Raw genomic sequence first — 25,365 nt, 5'->3', positions numbered from 1 at the left:
GGCTCTTGATCAGCAAATAAGAAAAGTAAGATGCGAGCTGAGCTGTTATGCTTCTGGAAGTTGCACTTGTGTCAGTAAATAGTGCAGCATCATAAATGACCAAGCCAAAAACCTATTCTCCATGTTGGCTTCTTCCTCCCACTTCCTCTGCTCCTGTTCTCCTCCTCCACCTGCTTTGTGTCTGCAGCTGGTCCCTTGTATAGCAGCTGGTAGGGGCTGCTATGTGTGTTAGCAAGGTTGTTTAGCATAGAGCAACTCACAGTAAAGCTAGAAACCCCCTTTAGCAGTCGAGGAAATGAGATCATTATCATGCTCATTAATGGAGTGTTTTTTCAGGTTGTAAGTGCCAGTATTATTTTCACTAAATTCACATTGTCCTCATATATGCATTGGAGTTAAGAATCATGTGGCGTTTTGGTTTGGAGTAGTAGCAGCATGAATGAGCAGTATAAACACTCCATACAAATTATTTAGTGACTATCCTGCAAGTCATGATTCTTTTTTAATAGCTCAGGAAGATCCCTGTCCTTCCTGTCAGTAAATATTGGAAAAATATTGCGATTTGAACATATTACATTAAGCTGTATAATTGAGGTACAATATAGCAACACTGACATCAAATCAGAATTACGGGATGATTGATGTCACAATATGTAGTTCTGCATATTTTTAACATTGGAAGTTGCTTTATCAAAGAATAAAACTAAGCTGGAAGAGAGTTGCTCCTAACCAAAATCAAAGAGGTGAAGACTGCCTGATGGCCAGTAAAGACCTATATATGCATTTGGGAAGGGCACAGAAAGACCAGAAGTCTATGGTGGTGTGTTTGATTATCTAAAAGCTGCAAGAGACTTATTGTATTGAATTCTTCTGTAGATGCCTTAACCTTCCATTCTGTTTTGTAAACTGCTAGAACCATAACAGCCATATCACTGTAAAATTCTGCCCTTTGCCATGTCTTGCCCAGGTCCATTTTTCAACCATTCTGGAATGCTAGATCCACTTTACTGGAGCTCCTTCCCAGTCCTCAGTATGCTTTCCTCTGACTCCAGAATAACTTTCCATATTTTAGGACACCCCTCTCTAATTATCCATCTCTAAAATTGACTTTTTTTGTTCTTGTTGTGTTTTCTTGTAAAAAAAAATTGTGTATAATTTATGTTTTTCTTGTGAATGTTGCTTATATGATGCTGTGTGCCTGTGATGCTGCTGTAGGTAAGATTTTCATTGTATCTGTGCATACATGTACTTGTGCATATGACAAGAAACTTGACTTTCGACTTTAATTCTCCCAGATTGCAGCTGACCACTTGCTTGATTTGTGTCAATGTGCTCTCATCATCCCTGTCTATAGTTCTTAAGATCCTAAGACTTCTGACAAAATAGTAGTATATCCTTGCATCCTGTTCTGGTACTTTTTTGGTATTCTTACTCAAAGTCCCAGGCTACCTATCACTGGAGCAGTGCCTGTGGGAATGTTTTCGGAGAAGAAAATTATGCCATGTGGAAAATAGCTTATTACCTTCTGGTAAAAAGTTGTCTGGTAATGTTAAATGTAAGTACAGGACTTACAAATTGCTCTGTTTTGTTTATTTAAAATTAATATAGCATACTGATCACTCTGGGACTATTTGTGGAAGTTGCATAAAAAGGGAGAATTTAATTTGCAAGGTTCACAGAAATGTTGCTGGATTTCCCTGTGTAACTGTGAGCCAAAAATAATAATATTGTTTTCAATACAGAACTTCCTAATGATGTTTTTGCTAATCTCAGCATATTTAGCATAGCAGGTGTATTCTTTTCCGCTGATTCTTATAGAGACAAGCAAGCATTACTCTTCCAGCTATTGGAGAGGTTTACTATCAAATGAGTGAACATTGCAATGATTGTGGGGAGGTGTTCCTGAAGGGACAGAGTAACCTGTTTAGCCTAGAGAATAACACTGCAGGTTGGAAGTGTGAAGTTGTTCTGTGCTTAAATAGATACTGTCAATTTGTGGACTGGTGAGGTTGACAATCTCGCCACAGATGAATTTTGTTTGTTGCTGTACTTCGACATCATTTCAGGGAGTCTTATGTTAGAAAAAAATTACTAGCGAGAGTAAAGAATGCAGACAAAAAGTAAAATGAATTTTCTGATGGGCGCTTAGGAAATGTGTGCAAAATTGCTCTCCTCCAAAGTAACTCAGCTTTCAACAGAACAGCACCGTTTTATTTAAATTACGTGAATGAAATTCTATTCCTGGGTGATTTCATATCCAGGCCGTTAGAGTTGCATTGTCTTCATGATGAAACTTGCATGAAGAAACTGGGAGGTTCTCAGCAACTTTTTCAAAATGTTGGAAATACTGATCAACCTGATCCTCCTCAAATGGAGGGACTAATCGAACCTCCCTACTGGGCATAAAGCTATCTCCAAGACCAGAAACATAACCCCCACGATTCATTTCTAACTCATGCCGCCGCTGTTTCTCCTTTTCCTCAGCCTCTAGCCTCTTCAGTTCTATCTCAGCATTTATCTTCCTTTGTTCCATCTCTAGTTTCCTTTGTTCCATCTCAGCCTCTAATCATTTTTGTTCTCGTTCGGCCTCTATCTTTGCTAGCTGCACTTGGGCATCAGAAATTTCTGGTTTACTCCCAGGAAACTGTTTTAACACTTCCTCCTCAAATACCTCCTCCTTCACATAATAGCCAGCTATCAGTCTCTGAATATCTGCCTTTTTCATAGACTGCTTTGCTGCCGCAATATTTAACTTTTTAGCAATGCTCAACAAATCTGCCTTCCTCAGCCAGTGCGATCCCTCAGGGGTAGGCCAGCTCACAAATGTATCCACCTCCATTGCTGCTGGTTTCCACACACCCAAGCCAATTGAAAAGAAATTTATCAAGCCAATCAACAATCAGTCATCCAATAAGCCCCAATTTGTTTCAAACCCAGACCTCTCGTACCGGTCTTGAGTTTGATTTCGGATCACTCTCGTCGATCTTGGGATCGATCCCGGATGAGCCCCCAATTTTGTTACGTACCAGCAACAACAGAAACACAATGAGCCATGTTTAAATGTTAGAATCTATTTATTAATAACTACTTGTAATAATAAGAAATAAAAACGTTAGATATTAAGCATTGACCCCAAAATAAACTCGGTGTGTGTGTGTCACGTTCCCAAACCCCCAAGTCTAGGAACAGTTCTCAAAGTTCAGTTCAGCTGTCATAAAGCAACATGATGAGCAAAGGCTTCCGAAAACCACAGTAGAATGTAGAGAGAATATAGAGAGCAGTTTACGAACCCCACAAGTTCCACGATGGAACCCATACGACACCTTAATCGCCAAAGAACTCTGTTGCTTTTAGTCAGAGATCTCTGCCACTTCAAGGGCACTTGAGACATGGTCACCCACAGATATGCATGCTTTCCAGTACAGGTTAATGACAAAGTGGACTCCACAGATTGCTCCAAAAATATCCATACATGGATTTGTATAGTGACACTTATAATGAATATCCGTCACTCGTAGACACCGAGACACTGGCAGTCAGTGTTCCACTCTCCCTCTCCCTCTCATAGTTTTGTTTTCCACATGCCAGTAGTGAGATAAAACCACACACAGATTACTACATTACTGTCCAGGTGCCTTAAAGGGACATTCACCAAGTAGCAACCTGGCTCATAACTCCAGGTTAATGTATCTACAGAGGGGTAGGTGTCTGCATCAGCTAAATCCAATCCATGTCTGTTTTCAAAAGGCACCTCAAACAGAGCTTGTAGAGTTAACTTAAGTATACAAAACTCTCCTGAAAATTGGCTGGTGTCGGAGCAGAATTCTCACCCAAGACTTGTGAAGATCCGAGCACACTGGAAAGCCTTGCGCATCGGGTTTTCTCTTTTCTCTGCAATTAGAGTTTCTTTGTAAATTCTAAAAAAATTGTACTTATTTTTTTGTACCTTTTGGAAACATGACATTGAAATTGAATTAGGCATTGTGTGACTTTTGCAGACATTTGAATTATAATAGTCTTGAAATCTACAATATTTAGTTTGATACAACTGCAGAAATATGTGCATATCTGCTAAGAAAGCAGCCTTTCTGATAATGATTCTCTGTTTTCTAAGGAGAAGTCTGCCACGGTTGTCTTCTGATCTGTAAGTGCAATATACCCAAATATATTAGTACTTCACATTTAATTCAGTTTTTTTTACAAAATATATTTAATCTGTTTTTAAGTGAAATTAAGATGTTCCTAATTGGGTTTGTGTTTTTCACATTTTTCTTTGAAATAATCAGTATGATGTTTGACTTAGAAAATAACGAAGTTGAATGTACTCAATGGGATTGGTTCTTAATGACAGAAGTCATGAGAAAGAAATATACTTTAAAGTAACTTATTTAAATTTCTGCAGTATATTTGCTAAATCACAATCTACTGGCATGCAGGGGGCAGGGTTAATATTAAAATGAAGTAGTAGGATACAAGTTATGTGAACTGTTGTCTGTCCTGGTCCATGTTGAACTTTATAATTGTGGTTTCATTATCAAAGCTAATGGTGAGTATTCCATCATATTCCTGACAGTCCGGGTATAGATTAGCGAGAATTTGAAGGACCAGTAATTAAGACCTTTTTTGCAAAATATCACCCCTCAGTTTTGCTTTTATAGCTATGGTGTTGATGTAGCTGGTCTGGTTTGGCTTCTAGTAGGTGTTGGTGACTTCCAAGTTTATTGAGGCAGATGACACAGTAATGATAGTGGTGTTGGATTCAGGCTATTCCTGAATCCTTGCATGCCAGCTTAAAACAATATTGGGATGGTGTGTTCAGCTAGCTGACACATTCATTTCATAAAAATGCCAATCATTGAGCAAGTAGCTTTATTACCACTTGGTCAGCCTACCTGACATGTGGGTATAAAAGACATTTATGATGGGCTGAGTTTACCTGAGGAATTCCTACTGATAGGTCCTACTGCTGTAATGATTGGCCTCCAAAACCCACAAACAATCAATATTGCTACGATTATAGTCAGCCATTGATGTGAGCTATATAAGTAATGCTACCTCTGACTTAATAACTATTGCCTTCAGTTCAAATTTGGGCAGCATTTCCAAAAAGGTTGTCCTGAGAATGTATAATTTGCTAAAGTGAGATAAAAGTATATTTTCTTATGTGTTTTAATGTTTTGTCATATAGAACCAATAATTATTTTTTTAAGTTACATCCATACCAAACTAGCATCAGAACTCAATCTTTGAATCTATCTTAGCACAGTGGCTACTCTGCCTCAAATTCAGTATGGTTCTTGGAAAAGAAGGTGAGCCTCCTGACATCTTTTGCATGGCAGTTATATCCAGATTTTGAAATGGCAAATGCTTCAAGTGTTGCCTGATGGATGTTTAGGAAACTATCATAAAACTTTCATCTTGGACAGTTACAATACAAGGTCAGAATGTTCCCAGATGATTGTATAATATTCAATTCCATTTGCAACCCCTCTACAAATGAAGTCACCTAAGCCTGCATATAGCATGACCCAGATGATATTCAAGCATGGGCTGATAAGTAGCAAGTAGCATTCATGCCACAAAAGCACCAGGCAATGACCATCTCCAATTATGAAGAATCTAAACACCTACCCTTGATATCCGGTGATGCTACCATCATCGAGTCCCCCACCTTCAATATTCTTGGGGATCAGCATTCACCAGAAACTCAGCTGGACCGGCCACATAAGCACCATGTCTACAAGAGTAAGTCAAAACTATCCTACAGAGAGTGATTCATCTCCTGACACCCCAAAACCCTACCACCATTTACAAAGCACAAGTCAGAAGTATGATGGAATATTCTCTACTTACCTAGATGAGTGCAATGCGAACAACTCTGAAGAAGCTTGACACCATCCAGTATGATGCAGTCCACTTGAATGGCATCCCATCAATCACCCTAAGCATTCATTTCCTCCATCAGCAGTGCGCACTAGTTGCAATGTATACCAAGTAAGTGTAGTGTATTTATTCACCCGGGATACTTGCACGGTGTCTCCCAAACCTGCATCAAAAAGGATGGGGCAGCAGGCACATGAGAACACCATTACTTGCAGGTTCCCCTCCAAGTTATGGGCCATCCTGATTTGAAATCCTGGAACTCATTGCTCAATAACACTGTGGGAATACCTTTACAAGAAGGGCTATAAAACGTTTGACAGTGCTTGACAGACTGGTTGCAGGGAGGACATTTTCCCTGCTGGAGGGTCTGGAATGAGGGTTACAGTCCCAGGCCAAGTTTCAGAATATAGTCATGATGGAGTCAGTTAGATTTCTAGACACAAAAGACATCAAAGGGTCTGGGAAGAAAGTAGGAAAATGATACAATATGCTGGCATCCATGGGGAATAGGGATTGCGTGAGAATCGCTCAAAAAAAAATCACTACCTCACGCTAGTATTCTTTGCATAAATCTTTAAATTGACAAACTGTATGTCATCCCCTTACCTTTTTAAATAATGTTTTACATGGCAATTCTATATTTTAAGGTTAAACAGTATTAATGTAAAATGCAGAAAAAACAAATCAAATGAATGACTGCACTCACTATTGCATGAAGTGCCAAACCTTCAAAGAGGATGTTGCAGTTAATCATTTTGCACAACACTTGAAATAAAATTCACTGTTTGAGCTTATTTTCATAAAAACAAACTTTTGCCAGTTGCATGGAAATTCTAAATGCATGAATACCAGATCAGTGAGAGTTTACTGTATGGACAATACAGGATCAATCATTGTCATATTAAATGGCAGAGGAGGCTCAACGGGCTGAATGGCCTACCTTTATTTGTCTTGGTTTCTGTGCCACACAAAGCTGATAGGTACACAGTCAGGGTTGGTTTCTGAACACCTGAGTGTGGTCGAGGATCAACCATCTTTACACGGATGCTTCCCAATCATGCTGAGGCTCAGTTTATGGTAATTATGTAGATTACCATGTGACAGCAGCACTATGCACTACTTTTCACCAATAAAACATTAAAGATTTATTTAATAATCTGAACCCCACAAAACATTGCTTCTTGGCAATCATTCTCCAAATTATAGAATTGCAACACATGCTTAGTTTCAAAACCCAGTGCTACTGATGTTCTTCAGCTTCAATGTACAAGATGTGGAGAGTTTGGAAATACCGGCAGATTTCCAATGACGCTGCTAGTGCCAGGTGCGAAGATGCAGATATTTATGACAGGAGAGACCTCAGATGCTGGAATCTGGACCAACAATCTTTATGATGCCAGGTGACTATAACATAATTAATGGGTCCTTGTGCTGCTGAATGGAACTGAGTATCAAGTAGCTATCTTCTTGATTGAGTTCCAATTGAGCAGATAGGATATCAGCAAGACAGTTTAAGGGCATTTAATTTTGATCAGATCAGCAGTTTCAATGTGCCTGAAACTTGGGAAGAGACAAACAGGAATTAACACATTTTTTCTATTATGCAGTGGGTTTTGAACACTATCTGTCAGTTTAAAATATCCCAGGTGTTCAAATTCTCTCTTCCTCTTGTCTATTTTGATTTGTAATAAGGCACATCAAGGTACCCACTTGAACCCAGCACAATCAGTAATGTTATCAGGGCCAGATTGCAATTCTCACTTGTATCTAAGTGGGAAGTTACTGTTATTGTCCTGGTTAGTCAGAAAGGCGACCTGGATATGAAGATGCCCTGAATGACAGCCAATCTTTCAATTTTTCTTTATGCCATCAGTAATGTATATGCAAATTTATTGAAAGTTTTCTGCGTAACAGTACTGGAGTTCAGTAATCACAGCATACGGCACTGAAAAGAAAGTAAGTGCTTTAATATAGGTCGTTTCTGGAACAGACATTCTCTTCCTAATTGTTGAAGAAAGTTCTTGGCCTCATCCAATCATAATCAACTTCCTCAGTCTTCTGTTTCCCTTCTTCCCAATTCCCAATCACACCCGGAGTCCCTCACATCTCCTAGATATATCCCAACCTTTCTGTTCTGTTAGTGCACCCCCATCTATTCCATATCTTACCATCCTCTAGTCTGGATATTTTTATGCCTGTTATATGTGATCATATTCTATAATTGGAAAAAATATGTGGATATCTTGAATTTAAAAGATTTTAGGTCAAGATACCCAAATAATAAACCTACTTAATGCTTCATATCAGCCTTTGCAGTATTCAAACAACTTTTTAGGCAAAAATTGCTCATAGCCTACTGGCATTGGAGGTGTCATTGATATGCCCCATCGTCTCCACCCAGGGAATTTGGATCAGGTACTCAATGGGAGGATGGATCTTAACTTTAAAAAGAAAACCTCTCCTCTGTAGAAATTTCTAAAATAGCACCTCGTGACCTGCATCCTGAAAGGAAACCCTCCTCCTTTCCCTTTTTTTTGCCAGAACTGAGTTAACTCTGAAATATTGTGATGATATTGAGTGTACCATCCAAGAGCTCTAAACTTAAGTCAAGACTTTAAGTTCTATCTGATATAAGTATCTATGAGTACCCTCACTTTAGGGAGATTATACTGTATCAATCTACACTTTAAGGACTAGTTTACTTCACTACTTTAGTCTGTACAGAAAGGTCTAGCTGTCAATAATCACTATTTCGAGTGGTGGGTCCCCTCCCCCAAACACGGAGGAGATACTTCCAGCTCACGAAGCAGTCTAAGCACAGTTTATTTTTAAGTGAGACACTTTTAATTCTAATAAATAATTCTTAACAAAGATTTGTAACTTGTAAAGGATTTCCAAACACAAGTACAATTCTTATAAGTTTAAAAAGTTATAACAACAAGTTGCAGATGAACAGGTCGTCCGTTGCTGAGGAATGAACTCTAGGTCTGCTTTCTGTTGCTCCTTCTCTCTGTTATTCCTAACTATCCTGACTGCCTTCTAACATTTATACTGTTTTTCCACTAGTTGGCGGCATCATCATCATCTTGAACCTTGGATGATTTCTGATGATGTGCTAGAAAGAAGTTTAACTTAGTGAACAACAAAATTCTTGAACCTTGGACAGTTTCTGCTGCTGTGCTAAAAAAGCTGAGGTTAGCAGTAAGCCCCTTGGGGCCTGGAAAGTAAATATCCATCACAGTATATGCAGATCACTTAATTGCAAAATATGCCATTTCAAGAGCTTCCAACTCATGAACCCCTGCCATCCCAGTATACGCCCTACACATCAGTTCATCTTTTTATGGAGAGCATTAAAAGAAATGCATACATCACATAAATTACACCAAATCTGTCATGTATGCTGTTTGCATTGGGCAACAATATTTGAAATTATCACTGCCATTATGAGGTAAATTTCAATAGATTAAATATATGAAAGGTCAACTAATTGATATGTTTACAATGATTGGATATGTTTACAATATGTTTACAATGACAAAGGAATCCTGAAAATTAAAGGAAAAGGCACAAAAACAGGGAAAAGGAATGAGGGACAGATCACACATAATTTAATCAAATAACAAAACAGGTTTGTGATACAGAATTGGTCATTCCTGCTCCCATGTTCCAAAATTTCGAATTTAACTTCCCAGGGCATTCATGATTGAAATTCATTTGCTTAAAATAAGTATTTCCACCAACTCTGGTGTGTCACAAGAAGTAAAAAAAAAGTGGCAGGCTGCTGCTACGAAGACCTTTGCTGCTAAAGATTTTGTGCATGAGTCGGGATGAAAACCAAATGATTTTTATTTGTGCTCTTTGCCACTTTCCTAACTTTTGCAGATCACCTGATTATGTGTCAGCACTACACACACTATGCATTTAAGATGAACTCCACATTATAGGCACCTATCTTTTTTAGGATAATTGGTGATAAAATGCCAGAACACCCCATATCCTGAGAATGCATTTATACAAAACAGAAGTTAGAAACCCACACACTACAGATTTTTTTTTACAGCAGGACCATGCTTAATAGTCAAGGTGCAAATTATGTCAACATTGCAATTTCAGCAAATTTCCTTTATTATCTGTGTGTGATAATGAATACCAAATAATGCTGGAGCAGTGCTACTGAATGAGACTGAACTGAACCTTCAAAAAGATTAAATATAGTTATTGAAAAAAAATTGAAAAGGAAAATATATTGTTTTACCTTAGGATTCTGAGAGAGCCTTCACCTTCGTTCCATGATAAGTAAGTATCTTCCTTATTTTCTGAAACAGTTTGTTTCCAGAAAGATTTAATTCTGGTCACTACTTGTCCATGAACACAGAGATCAGGAGCTCTTACTTCCAAAGCAAAATATGTAGATGCTGGAAATCTGAAATAAAACAGAAAATTCTGGAAAAACTCAGCAGATAAGGCACCATCTGTAGAGAGATGAAAACAAAGTTAATGTTTCAGCTTGATTACCTTTTATTAGAGCCTTTCATCTGGTGAATATTCACTGACCTGAAATGTTAACATCATTTCTCTCTCCCTAGCTGCAGCCTGACCTGCTGAATATTTCTAGCATTTTATTAATGATTACCATTTACAGACAATAGCCATCTTGTGAAAAGGGAGAATAATCATCTTCCCCTGACATTCAGCGCTCTGACAACTGTCCCCTGATTCATGGCGGCAATGACACAGCAGCTGTGACCTCTGCAGCCTGCTGCTGTGAAGAAGCATGTGGTAAAGATTTTGCATGCAAGTCAGAATGAAGACCATTCTAAACACTTTAAACTGTTCTTTTTGCCACTTTCCTAACTCTTGCAGGTCACCTGATTAGCTGCCAGCACCTTTTTAATGACCAAGAAAGACTCCAATTTCTTGGCATCTGTCTTAGTGGCAACTGGTGATGTGTCAATGTTGCCAGAAATTGCCATATTCTGAGAATGCTTTTAATAAAAATAAAGAAGTTAGAAACCCACAAACTATAGATCTTTTTAAATGTCAGGACTATGTTCAATACTCAAGGTGAAAGTATTATGTCAGCATTGCAATTTCAGCAGTTTGCCTTTATTATATTATCTGCATGTGATAATGAAATATTCCTGTAGCAATGCTCCTAAATGAGACTGGAAACTGAACCTATGAATGATTAAATATATTTATTGAAAAGTTGAAAAAGAAAATATATTTGATTCTTTTAGGATTCTGAGAGAGCCTTCACCTTCATTCCATGATAAGTAAGTATTGTAGCAGCTAGCTACACACTACAAAATGAAGACACAGAGTCACTGGTTTGAAATCAGAAGTCGAATGACGACAGGGGCGCGGTGCACCTTTAATATCCGAAACTTCCCGCGCTAAAGTTCCCACACTGACGTCATGTGCGGGTCACCTGACCTTCCCGAGCGTGGGCTTTCCTAGCCTGACAATAGGGAAGAAGGAGGGCCCTGCGCCATCTTGGGTCGGGGCCTCCAACATTCGCGATGTTGGGAGCTGGTTCAATGCCAGTGCGGTGAGTCGCTACATAACCCCCCCCAAGAACCGGCGCTACTGTCGCGTAAACCAGAATTCAATAAACTATGACTTGGGTGGCCTTCCCCTGCGTCACGCTCGCTGGACCACCACGGGTTGGTCCAAGTCTAAATGAGCCAGCTTCAGCTGGTCAATTGTAAAAACCTTCTCACGCCCCCCAGTGTCCAGCACGAACGTAGACCCATTGTTCCTGATGACCCGGAATGGCCCTTCGTACGGCCGCTGCAGCGGTGTTCGGTGCATGCCCCTCCTGATGAAAACAAACTTACAGTCTTGGAGGGAAGTCGGCATATGGGTCGAGGCCTGTCCGTGTCGTGAGGTGGGATCGGGGCCAGGTTTACAAGCCACTCGCGCAGCTGGTCGAGCGCTGCAGCAGGTTCTTCTTCTGGCCCCTGAGGGGCTGGTAGGAACTCGCCGGGGACGACTGAGGGCGTTCCGTAGACCATCTCCACAGACGAGGCACGCAGGTCCTCTTCTGGCGCGGTGTGTATCCCCAGCAGGATCCAGGGGAGTTCGTCTACCCAGTTGGGCCCCTTAAGGCGGGCCATGAGTGCCGACTTCAGGTGTCGATGGAACCTCTCCACCAGCCCATTGGATTGTGGGTGATAGGCGGTGGTGAGGTGGATCTGGGAACTCCACAGGTCGGCGATGGCAGACCACAGGCCGGAGGAGAATTGAGCTCCCCTGTCTGAGGTGATATGTGCAGGGACACTGAAACGGGCCACCCAAGTTGACAAAAGGGCCCGTGTGCAGGACTGGGTGGAGATGTCTGCGAGGGGAATGGCTTTAGGCCAGTGGGTAGAACGGTCGACAATCGTGAGGAGGTACAGCGCTCCTCGGGAGACTGGGAGGGGGCTGACCAGGTCGACATGGATATGGTCGAACCTCCGGCAGGTAGGTTGAAAATCCTGCAGGGGGGCCTTCACATGCCGCTGTACTTTCGAGGTTTGACAGTGTGTGCAGGACCAGGCCCATTTGGAAACCTGTTTACGGAGGCCATGCCAGACGAACTTGTCGGACACCATCCGGACAGTAGTCTGGATGGATGGGTGTGCGAGACCGTGGATGGAATCAAACACCCGTCGGCGCCAGGCAGCTGGGATGATGGGGCGGGGTCTACCTGTGGAGATATCGCAGAGCAGGGTGCGCTCACCTGGGCCTACCAGTAGGTCTTGCAGTTGCAGGCCCGAGACTGTGGTGTGATAGCTGGGCATCTCCATGTCTATTCGCTGTGCCTCCGCCAAGGTGCCAAAATCCACTCCCTGGGACAAAACTTGGATGGTGGGCCGTGACAGTGCATCTGCGACCACATTCTCTTTCCCAGACAGATGGCAGACATCAGTGGTGAACTCTGAGATGTATGACAAGTGCCGCTGCTGCCGTGCTGACCAGGTATCTGAGACCTTGTTGAAAGCGAAGGTCAACGGCTTGTGGTCGGTGAAAGCTGTAAACGGCCTGTCCTCCAAGAAGTATCGGAAGTGTCTGATGGCCAGGTACGATGCCAACAGCTCACAGTCAAAGGCGCTATATTTGAGCTCTGGTGGTCGAAGGTGCCTGCTGAAGAACGCCAGCGGTTGCCAACACCCTTCGATAAGCTGCTCTAGAATGCCTCAGACTGCTGTGCTGGAGGCGTCGACCATGAGGGCAGTCGGGACATCTGTACGAGGATGCACCAACATGACCGCGTCCGCCAAGGCCTGCTTGGTTTCGATGAATGCAGTGTGAGTCTCTTCCGACCAAACAACGTCCTTGCTTCTGCCCGACAGGAGAGCAAACAGCGGGCGCGTGATGCAGGCCGCGGATGGTATGGACTAGTGATAAAAATTTACCGTACCGAAGAATTTCTGCAGGCCCTTGGTGGAGATAGATCTGGCGAAAAGGCGGATGGCGTCGACCTTCGCAGGCAGGGGTGTGGCACCGTGTTTGTCGATCCGATGGCCCAGGAAATTGATTGACTCAAGCCGGAACTGGCATTTGGCTGGGTTGATGGTCAGGCCAAAATCCCTCAGGCGAGAAAAGCGTTGGCAGAGGTGCGTGAAATGTCCCTGGCGGCCGCTGCTGGTGATCAAGATGTCGTCGAGGTATATGAAGAAGGTCAAGGTCGCGCCCGACCGTGTCCATCAGTCATTGGAAGGACTGAGCAGCGTTCTTGAGGCCAAAGGGCATCCAGACAAATTCAAAGAGGCCGAAAGGTGTGATCAGCGCCGTCTTTGGAATGTCATCCAGATGCACTGGGATCTGGTGATACCCGCGGTCGAGGTCGACCTCGTGACAAGACCGCCCGTGGAAGTTGGCAGCGAAGTCCTGAATATGCGGCACGGGGTACTGGTCCGGGGTAGTAATGTCGTTCAGGCGTTGGTAATTGCCACAGGGTCACCAGCCTCCAGCTGCCTTGGGGACCATGTGTAGCAGAGAGGCCCATGGGCTGTCCGACCTGCGGATGATCCCCAACTCCTCCATTTCTTTGAATTCCTCTTTCGCGAGGCGGAGCTTGTCCAGGGGTAGCTGCCGGGCGTGGGCGTGGAGGGGAGGGCCCTGGGTGGGGATGTGATGCTGGACGCCGTGCTTGGGCAAGGTGGTGGAGAACTGGGGTGTTAGTATAGATGGGAACTCTGCCAGGACCCTGGCGAACTCGTTGGTCGACGTGATGGAGTCAAGGTGCGGGTCCGGTAGCTTGGCCTCACCCAACGAGAACGTTCGGAAGGTCCTGGCATGTACCAAATGCTTACCCCACAGGTCAACCAGCAGACTGTTGGCGCGAAGGAAGTCTGCCCCGAGGAGTGGTTGCGCGACGGTGGCCAGGATGAACTTCCAAGTAAAGTTGCAGGTGCCGAACTGGAGGTGCACCAAACGGGTGCCAAAGGTCCGAATGGCGCTACCGTTGGCGGCTCTGAGAGCGGGTCCTGGTGTGCAGTTGCGAGTCTCGTGGCTGTTGGGAGGCATGACGCTGGCTTCGGCTCCGGTGTCCACTAGGAAACGACGTCCGGAACGCCTGTCCCACACATGCAAGAGGCTATCCGGGTGACCAGCCGCTGTAGCCATCAGCGGCGGCTGGCTCTGGCGTTTCCTGGAGACCTGCATGGTGGCCAGCACCTGCGGGCGTCAGCGCCCCACCACTAGTGGTAGGAACACCATTGGTCGGTCGGTGTCTCAGACCTGGTGGCGGGTGGGGTGCGTTTGATTGCTGGGCCGCTGGGTATGTGGTGTGGCAACGCGCTACACGAACACCCCGTTTTCCAGTTTTGCCCGCCAAAGGACATCCGCCCGGGCAGCCACCTTCCGGGGGTCGCTGAAATCGGCATCCGCCAGGAGCAGGTGGATGTCGTCGGGTAACTGCTCCAGGAAGGCCTGCTCAAACATCAGGCAGGGTTTGTGGTCGTCTACCAGGGCCAACATCTCATTCATGAGCGCGGAGGGGGGTCTGTCACCCAACCCATCGAGGTGGAGGAGGCGGGAAGCCCGTTCATGTTGGGAAAGGCCGAAAGTCTCGAGAAGGAGGTTCTTGAACTTATCGTACTTCTCTTCCTCCGGGGGTGCCTGAATGAAGTCCTCGACCTGGGCTATGGTGTCTTGGTCAAGGGCGCTCACCATGTCGTAGTATTTGGTGTCGTCCCTGGTGATCTGGCGAATCTGGAATTGGGCCTCGATCTGGCCGAACCAGACACGAGGCCTGAGGGTCCAGAAGGTGGGCAGTTTAAGGGCAACTGCCTGTACTACTTGTTGTGCAGACATCGTGGGTCCAAAAACGTTTGGGCCCGTTGGGGTCACCAATGTAGCGGCTAGCTACACAGTACAAAATGAAGACATAGTTGCTGGTTTGAAATCAGAAGTCGAATGAACGACAGGGGCGCAGTGCGCCTTTAATATCTGAAACTTGCTGTGCTAAAGTTCCCATGCTGACGTCACACGTGGGTCACCTGACCTTCCCGCGCGTGGGCTTTCCTAGCCTGATGGGGAAGAAGGAGGGCCCCACGCCATCTTGGATCGGGGCCTCCGACGACGTTCGCGATGTTGGCAGCCGGTTCGATGCTGGTGCGGTGAGTCGCTACAGTATCTTCCTTATATTCTGAAACAACTTGTTTCCAAAAAAAATGAACTTCTGGTCACTTCTTGTCCATGAGCACAGAGATCAGGAGTTCTTACTTCCAAACACAAAAATATGTAGATGCTGGAAATCTGATATAAAAACTGAGGATTCTGGAAAAATAAGTGGACAAGGCACCATCTATAGAGAGACGAAAACAAACTTAATGTTTCAGCTTGATGATCTTTTATTAAAGCCTTTCATCTGGTGAATGTTCACTGACCTGAACATCTGTCCCTAGATGTAGCCTGATCTGCTGAGTATTTCTAGCATTTTATTAATAGTTATCATTTACAGACAATAGCCATCTTTGTGAAAAGAGAGTATAACCATTTTCCCCTGACATTCAACGCTCTGACAGCTGTCCCTTGATTCATGGAACCGTGCTGGTAAAGATTTTGCATGTATGACAGAATGAAAACTATGCTGAACACATTTAACAGTTCCTTTTGCCATTTTCCTAACTTTTGCAGGTCACCTGATCAGATGCCAGCATTACACACAGCATCTGTTTAGTGACCAAGAAAGACTCCAATTTCTTAGCATCTGTCTTTGGGGCAAATGGTGATAAGTGCCAATGTTGCCAGAAGTCCCCATATCCTGAGAATGCTTTTAATAAAAATAAAAACAAGTTAGAAACCCACAAATACAGGTTTTTTTTAATGTCAGGACCATGGTGAATTATGCCAGCATTGCAATTGTAACAATTTGCCTTCATTATATTATCTGCATGTGATAATGAATACCAAATATTGCTGGAGCAATGCTACTGAATGAGACTAGAAACTGGACCTTCAAATGATTAAATATAGTTATTGAAGAATTGAAAAAGAAAATATATTTGATTCTTTTATCAGGATTCTGAGAGAGACTTCACCTTCGTTCCATGATAAGTAAGTATCTATCTTATTTTCTGAAATAATTTGTCAGTTCCTTTCCATTCCTACCAAAGGCAACATATGTAGATGCTGGAAAACTGAAATTAAGAACAGAAAATTCTGGAAAAACTCAGACAAGTTAATGATTCAGTTTGATGACCTTTTATTCGAGCCTTTCATCTGGTGAATGTTCACTGACTTGAACTGTTAACTATTTCTCTCTCCCTAGAAGCAGCCTGATCTGCTGAGTATTTCTAGCATTTTATTATGATTACCATTTATAGACAATAGCCATCTTTGTGAAAAGAGAGTATAACCATCTTCTCCTGACATTCAGTGCTCTGGCAGCTGTCCCCGATTCATGGCAGCAATGACACAGCAGCTGTGGCCTCTGCAGGCTGCTGCTGTGGAGAACCATGTGGTTAAGATTTTGCGCACAAGTCAAAATGAAATCCATCCTAAACACACTTAACTGTTCTTTTTGCCACTTTCCTAACATTTGTAGATCACCTGATTAGGTGCCAGTATTACACAAAGGACCTGTTTGGTGACCAAGAAAGACTCCAATTTCTTGGCATCTTTCTTAGGGGCAACTGGTGATAATTGTCAATGTTGCCAGAAATTGCATTTCCTGAGAATGCTTTTAATAAAAATAAAAACAAAGAAGTTAGAAATCCACAAACTACAGATTTTTTAAAATGTCAGGGCTATGTTCAATACTCAAGGTGAAAGTATTATGTCAGCATTGCAATTTCAGCAGTTTGCTTTTATTATCTGCATGTGATAACGAAATAATGCTGTAGCAATGCTACTGAATGAGAATGGAAACTGAACCTATGAATGATTAAATGTATTTATTGAAAAGTTGAATAAGAAAATATATTTGATTCTTTTATCTTAGGATTCTGAGAGAGCCTTCACCTTCATTCCATGATAAGTAAGTATCTTCCCTATGTTCTGAAACAATTTGCTTCCAGAAAGAATGAACTTCTAGTCACTTCTTGTCCATGAGCACAGAGATCAGGAGTCCTTGCTTCCAAACATAAAAATATGTAGATACTGGAAATCTGAAATAAAAACTAAAGATTCTGGAAACATCAGCAGACAAGGCACCATTTATAGAGAGACAAAAACAAAGTTAATGTTTCAGCTTGATAACCTTTTATTAGAGCCTTTCATCTGGCGAATCTTCACTGACCTGATCTGCTAACTCTCTCTCTCTCTCTTTCTCCTTAGATGCAGCCTGATCTGCTGAGTGTTTCTAGCATTTTATTAATTATTCCCATTTATAGACAATAGCCATCTTTGTGAAAAGAGAGTATAACCATTTTCCCCTGACATTCAGCGCTCTGACAGCTGTCCCCTGATTCATAGAATCAGAATCAGAGTTATTATCACTGACTTATACGTAGGTAGTGTTCATGGATCGTTCAGAAATCTGATGCTGGAGGGGAAGAAGCTGTTCTCGAATCATTGAGTGCGAGTCTTCAAGCTCCTGCGCCTCCTCCCTGATGGTAGTAATGAGAAGAGGTCATGTCCTGGATGGTGAGGGTCCTTAGTGATGGATGCTGCCTCCTTGAGACACTGCATCTTAAAGATGTCATCGATGGTGGAGAGGGCCGTGCCCGTGATGGAGCTGGCTGAGTCTATAATCCTCTGCAGTTTCTTGCAATCCTGTGCATTGGAGCCTCCATACCAGGCCGTGATGCAACCAGTCAGAATGCCTTCCACCATACGTCTATCAAAATTTGTAAGAGTCTTTGGTGACCTACCAAATCTCCTTAAACTACTAACAAAGTAGAGCCACTGGCATGCTTTCTTCGTGATTGCATCAATGTGTTGGGCCCAGGATAGATCTTTTGAGATGTTGACACCAAGGAACTTGAAGCTGCTCGCCCTTTCCACTGCTGACCCCTCAATGAAGACTGGTGTGTGTTCTCCCGACTTCCCCTTCCTGAAGTCCACAATCAATTACTTGGTTTTGCTAACATTGAGTGCGAGGTTGTTGTTATGACATCACTCAACCAACTGATCTATCTCACTCTTGTATGCCTCCTCATTGCCATCTGAGATTCTCCCAACAACAGTGGTGTCATCGGCGAATTTATAGATGGTATTTGAGCTGTGCTTAGCCATACAGTTATGAGAACCGTGCTGGTAAGGATTTTGTGTGCAGATTAGAGTGAAAACCATCCTAAACACTTTTAACTGTTCATTTTGCTACTTTCCTAACTTTTGCAGGTCACCTGATCAGGTGCCAGCATTATACATAGCACCTGCTTAGTGCACCAAGAAAGACTTCAATTTCTTGGCATCTGCCTTGGGGGCAAATGGTGATAAGTGCCAATCTTGCCAGAAATCACCATATCCTGAGAGTATTTTTAATAAAAATAAAAACAAGAGTTAGAAACCCACAAACCACAGATTTTTTTTTTATGTCAGGACCATGTTCAATAACGGGTGAAAGTATTATGTTATCTGCATGTGATAATACTAAATAATGCTGGAACAATGCTACTGAACGAGACTGGAAACTGAACCTACAAATCATCAAGTATAGTTATTGAAAAATAGAAAAAGAAATTTTTTTTTAATCTTAGGATTCTAAGAGAGCCTTCACCTTCATTCCGCGATAAGTAAGTATCTTCCTTATTTTCTGAAATAATCTTTTTCCAAAAGAAGTGAATTTCTGGTAATTTCTTGATCAGGAGCTTGTATTTCCAGCTCAGTTAATTTGTTTTTTGATAGAAATTACTTATCTTCACCATCTGCCCTTGTAACTAGTGAGACCAATTATTATCCCAAATACAAAACTAAGCCAGAACAGATAGGACACAATGTGGAACCATGACTTAAAAAGGGAGAAGGATAGACCAAGCAGATACATGCCAATTATAGCTTAACAAAGGAGCCTGAGAAGAGGTTTAAAAGAGGTGTATAACATTATGAGAGACCTGGGCAGGCTGAAAAGGAACGACCCATTGCAGTCAGTGGAGAGAATAAGTAGGAGTAATAAATTTAACTTGATTGTGAGAAAGAATATGGGGGGAGTTGAGTAAAATGTTTTCATTAGTGCTGGGGTTCTGGAGCTTACTGCCTGCAATTAGAAAATATGACTACATTTCACAGAACTAAAGACTCAGACCAGAGGATGACTTTGGAAGTATTGGACATTGATTTCCTATGATAAGATATCTTCCAAGTTCAAAGGGCACAAAGGACCTACAGGGAATTGAGAAAGGACAGGTTGTAATTCATGTTAAGTTTAGAACTCGTAGGATCTATCTTCTATATTTTTCCTCATATTCACATAGGCACAAGTTGGACAGTAGTGGAATCACGCATAGAGGCCAAGCTTATCCACTTAAACTAAAACTAAACTTTGACCATAAACTAGTTTGATTTGATAGCAATTCTGAACACCCAAAATCAGGACCTCTAAATACTGGGAGTACAAAAACAGCATGACGCAGCAAGTTCAAAGGCTGCTGCTGGCCACAAATGAGCTGAATATCAAAAGGATTATGAACTCTATTAAAGTTGTATGAAATATGCCTATAATCTATGAAAATCTAAAAACTATAGTGCTAGAAAGCTGAAATAAAAATAGATGCTGGAAATACTCAGCACATCAGGCAGCACCTGTAGAAAGAAAAACATATCAGGTCCTAGACACTTCATTAGAATTTATTTTAACACAGTGTCCCCATCTTTGAGCTAGTAAAAGAGAGCCAGCATTTTAAAGGCAAATTTAGTTTGATTAAGCTGATTGATTGTTTGAGATGGCAACAAAGATGGCTGATAAAGGGTATACACAAGATGTCATCTACTGTATATAGATTTCAAGTAGCAAGAAGGCTTCTCCCTGTAAATACTCTCTAAACCTCTTATACTCTTGTGCACCACTTTCAAACCTGCTTTCTACTTTCTTTTCTGTACTATCTCTAGGACCCTAACATCCTTCTTGATTGCTGGAGGTGGGCCCAGTATTCTAGTTGTGACTTAACCAATACTTTATATAGATTCAACATAACTTCTGCTCTTTTGTATTCTGTGTCTCCATTTATGAAGCCAGGGATCCCACATGCTTTACTAACCGTTGTCTTTCATTTAACCCATATTGTTCTTTCTGTCAAAATGTATCATTTCATGTTTCCCTGCTATCACTATTATCATTACTTCCATTGATATATTGCCTGCAATCCTTTTCCTTAATAAATGTCTGTCCTTTTTGCCAGTCTATTGATGTTGTTTTGCAATCTGTTACTTGCTGTTTGCCACACCTCGAAGCATGGTGTTGCATGCAGATTCCAAAAAGTGATTCAGCAGACCCTTATCCAAGTCTTCAATATATCAAAAAAAAAACATTGATCCCTGTGGAACACTACTGCCCATCAAGTCTGCAAAGTTCTGCCTTCTCTTTTTCAGCCACTTTATATCTTTTTTTTTAATCTATGCTCTCACTGACTCCTCAGTTTCATGGGCTTTATTTATGCTAACCAACCGTTTATCTGGGACTTTGCCTGATGCCTTCTTAAAATTTATATAGATGACATCTAGCGTGTGCCCTTTATCAGCCACCTTTGTTGCCTTATCAAACAATCACTCAGGTTAATCGAACTAAATTTGCCTTTAAGATGCTGGCTCCCTTTTACCAGCTCAAATTTCTGCAGATAACTATTAAATTAGTCCTGAACATTGCTCTAAAACCTTCCCCAACTTTTAGGTTGGAGTTAAACCAACAAGACTATCATGCCGTTGCACTGTTTTCTGGACAGCACCATCATATTTGCCATTCCCTAGTTCCCTGACACATCAGCTGTAACTAGTGAAGATCGAAAGCTTATGGCAAACCCTTCTGTAATCTCCACCCCAAATTCCTTAATCAGCCTAGGATGCATTGCATCTTGTTACATACCAGCAACAATAGAAACACAAAGAGCCATGTATAAGTGTTAGGATCTATTTATTAATAACTACTTGTAATAATCAGAGAAATAAAAACATTAGATATTAAACATTGATCCAAAAATATAATCTCGAAGTGTGTGTGTGTGTGTGGCAAATTCCCAAACCCCAAGTCTAGGAGTAGTTCTCAAAGTTCAGTTCAGCAAGTCATAAGGTAGAACGATGAGCAAAGGCTTTTGAAAACCACAGTAGATTGCGGAGAGAATGTAGAGAGAAAATTTACGAAATCCACATGTTCCACGATGGAACCCATACGACACCTCAGTCACCAATGATCTCCATTGCTTTGTTCTGAAGTATCTGCCACACCAAGGGCACTCGATTCGTGGCCACCCACAGATATACCTGCTTTCCAGTACAGGTTAACGACCAAGTGGACTCCATAGATTGCTCCAAAAATCCATACAAGGATTGTATAGTGACAGCTATTGTTCTTCATCCATAGATACAGAGACCAGCAGTCAGGGTCTCTCTCTCGCTCTCTCACACTCCTCTCTCTCGCTCTCTCTCCCCGCAACAGCCAGTACACTCCAGTTATAGTCTTGCAGTTGTCAGATAACACCTCACACACACTACTACACTACTGTCCAGGTGCCTTAAAGGGACATTCACCAAGTAGCAACCTGGCTCGTAACAATCTGAACCGGGTGACTTGATTACTTTAGCCAGCCTTTCTAATACTTTCTCCTTGGTCCAGTATTATATGGGATAGCAAGAGAGTAAATTTCACCTCGTATGGTATCACGGTTACCACTACTTCCACTGAGGTATTGCCAGGTGTCTCTTCCTTGGTAAAGGCTGATACTAAGTAGTCCAGCCCTATTTTCCACTGCGATGCTTTGATTACCTTCTTGGTTCCTAATCAGGCCTGGTTCTCCTCACTTTAGGTTTTGTGTTCCTCTTTGTATTAAATGTCATTCTATGCTCACATTCTTTTTAATTGTCTTTTTTTTTAACCTGACTTCTCAGCTGACTGTATTCTTGTTTTCCATTTGCATTGTTCAGCAGGCATTCATTGAATACACCTGTCACTACTGTCACCCGGACAGCTCTACTTTAACAGTTTTACTTGCGAACCTTTGTTTCTACTTTACTCTGGGCAGTTCCCCTCTTGTCCCATTGACGATACTCCTGTTCCAATTAGGTTCAAATTCAGATTGCTCTGGATTACTCAATACAAGTGACAATGGTGGACCAATACCAAAGTGACAATCCGCTATTGCCTAATTGGACGTATGATGACACCATGCCCTATTACCTGGCTCAGATCTGGTTAAAAAATAAGCGTGACCAATGATTTTTTGAAAGCTGTGTAAGACAGCAGGTAGTAACTGTGCCTCCGTGGGTTTGGTCATACACCTCAAATCCTACTCAAAAAAAAACACCCAGAAAATACTGGATAAACTCTGCTACAGTCAAGCAACATCTGTGGAACGAGAAACCATTCAATAGAATTGGAATTGATTTATTATTGTCACTTGTATCAAGGTACAGTAATAAACCAATTGCAAAATGAGCAAGATGGTGCTAGAGCCTGGTGATTCGTTGCAAGCTGCTCTTTGCAGATCTACTCATTACTTCTACTAAAATTGTTCTGCTCTTTTAAGCTTGCACTTTACTCTGTATTGTTTTACCTTCTACAACCTCAATGCACTGTGTAATGAATTGATCTGTATGAGCGGTATCCAAGACAAGTTTTTCACTGTACCTTGGTACAAGTGACAATAATAAACCAATTCCAATTACTCTTCTTCATTGCTAATCTGAACCTTGTACTATTCTACCCCAAGTGTTATCCCACTGTTAACTGATCTATTTGGCCTGCCCCATTCCTCAGCACAAGATCTAGTTATGCTTCCTGTTGGGCCATAAACATACTGATCAAAGATGGTCTCTTGAATATTTTTCAGAAATTTCTTCTGTTGTCGCCCTTTACTCCATGCTGTCCCAAACTACTGGACTAATTGAAATCCTCCTATATCACACTTTTGTGGTTCCTGTTCTGTAATTTCTCTCCAGATTTGTTCTTTCATCTTCATCTTACTACTTGGTGGCCTATAGAATATATTCCCAAAAATAAAAAATATTGCAGATACTGGAAATCTAAAAGAAAAACAAACAATGCTGGAAATATGCAGCAGGTCAGGCTGGATCTGTGGGAAGAGAAACAGAATTAATGTTTCAGGTCGAAGACACTTCATCAGGACCTGTTCTTCTTTAATCAGTACCCTGCCTCCTATTTTTCTTCCCCTATCTTGCCTGAACCCTCTAGCTGAGAAATTGAAGCACAATCAGTTTTGCAAATATTTTATTGTGATTATACCCATTTCTGGTGGAAGTTCCATCATCATGAAGTAAGATTGGACTCCTGAGAGTAACTGATAAGCAACTAGCATTTTTCTGGCGTTATCTGTGAATGTAATGAATATGCATGGTGGTCATCCCAACTTTCCTGATAGAAATGTTATTAAAAATGTGTGACCTATGACCTTGATTTTTAATTTCCAGTAAAATAAGAAAAAAATCCCATGGCAAGTCAGCATCAGTAGGAAAATTGAAGGTCCCTGCTTGGGCATTGATGTAGTGTGTATGGGCTTTGCTGCAATGGTTTGCTGCAGTCTCTTCCACAGGAATCACTGACAAAGATCACATTATCTGTGTGTTATGCACCTTAGTGGAAGATGTTCAGTCACTGTCCCCTCAATCACTAATCTTTCTGGCTTGGATTCACATATGCCACAGGGTCCCAGTGGACCAGCTCAGCACATGAGTGCACATAACCATGCAGTGCAATGTTTCTCCCCTGCACCCCCCCCATTTCCATCCTTCCCCTGCTCCCATTTACTCTTAACTCCATGGCATCCTTTATTTCAGTTGGTTGCCAAGGGGTGTGTATTTTAAGGATGAATTTTGCTTCCTATCAGTCACATGAGAATGATGCACAAGTACATGTGTGCACAGGTGCAATGAAGAACTTGCTTGCAGCAGCATCACAGGCACATAGCATCAGATAAGCAGCATTCACAAGAAAAACATAAACACAATTCTTACAAGAAAGAACACTATTAAGTCCATTTTAGTGCATCTGCTGATAGAACCTCTGTGTACTTACACATTGTGAGATGAATATAGGTGATATCCAATTTCTGGGCCTCTGAATCCAGAACTTTTAAGTATTTAGCCCTGTCTTTTATGACCCAGGTTTTAGTTAATTCCACTGCATCATATTCCCACATAGCTGATTGTGCCTGCAGCTCACCAATCTTATTCACAAAATTTTGTGCATGCTAAACCCATTTTTGTCTTTCTTGTACTCAGTTTAGTCTACCCACTGAAAATTGTAATACTACACGTGCTATCTACTACTCATTCTTTATCCTCCCTTTCTACTGCTGTTTGCCATTATTTCTTCCCCTGCCAATTTATTTTAAGCCCTTCCAAACACACTAGTTGCCTTCCCCATGAGGGCATTAGGCCCTATTCTTTTGGGATGCAAGTCATCTATCTTGTAGTATCCTCCTGCCCCGTACTTTTGCTGCCATATGACCCTGATAGTATCACACAATCACAGAAGGCTTACAGCACAGAAGGAAGCTGTTCAACCTGTCAAGTCTCTACTGGCTTTACATAAGAGCAATCCAGCTATTTCCAGTCTACTACCATGTCTCTAGAGCCCTGCAAATTATTTCTTTTTTCCAACTCCCTCTTGAAAAGTACAATTGAATCTGCTTCCATTATTAACCCTGTTAATGCAATCCAGATCCTAATTACAGGCTGTTAAACATTCTGTCATCAGATCGCTTTGGTTCTTTAGCCAGTCACCTGCATTCTATATCCTTTACTGCATTATTGGGAACATTTTCTTCTTTCTCTACTGTCTATACATTTCATGATTTTAAACACCTCTATCTGATTTCTTTGCAACTTAGTCTGTTCCAAGGAGAACAACCTCAGCTACTCTAATCTATCCACATAACA

At 41.9% G+C, this 25,365-nt stretch overlaps 1 protein-coding gene across 1 annotated transcript in view; it reads left to right on the top strand.

The window, feature by feature from the left end:
• LOC127582304 (uncharacterized) overlaps positions 1–25,365 on the top strand; it is a 204,348-nt gene that overhangs the window by 147,263 nt on the left and 31,720 nt on the right. The window contains exons 16-20 of the mRNA XM_052037483.1: positions 4,115–4,144; positions 10,147–10,182; positions 16,399–16,434; positions 17,321–17,356; positions 19,020–19,055. Of these exons, the coding sequence (XP_051893443.1) occupies positions 4,115–4,144; positions 10,147–10,182; positions 16,399–16,434; positions 17,321–17,356; positions 19,020–19,055 (174 nt within the window). The remainder of the gene's footprint in view (positions 1–4,114; positions 4,145–10,146; positions 10,183–16,398; positions 16,435–17,320; positions 17,357–19,019; positions 19,056–25,365) is intronic.

The sequence above is a fragment of the Pristis pectinata genome, chromosome 23 (assembly GCF_009764475.1).
Source record: "Pristis pectinata isolate sPriPec2 chromosome 23, sPriPec2.1.pri, whole genome shotgun sequence".
NCBI classification, from domain to species: Eukaryota; Metazoa; Chordata; class Chondrichthyes; order Rhinopristiformes; family Pristidae; genus Pristis; species Pristis pectinata.
This window is presented reverse-complemented; position numbering and strand designations above follow the sequence as displayed.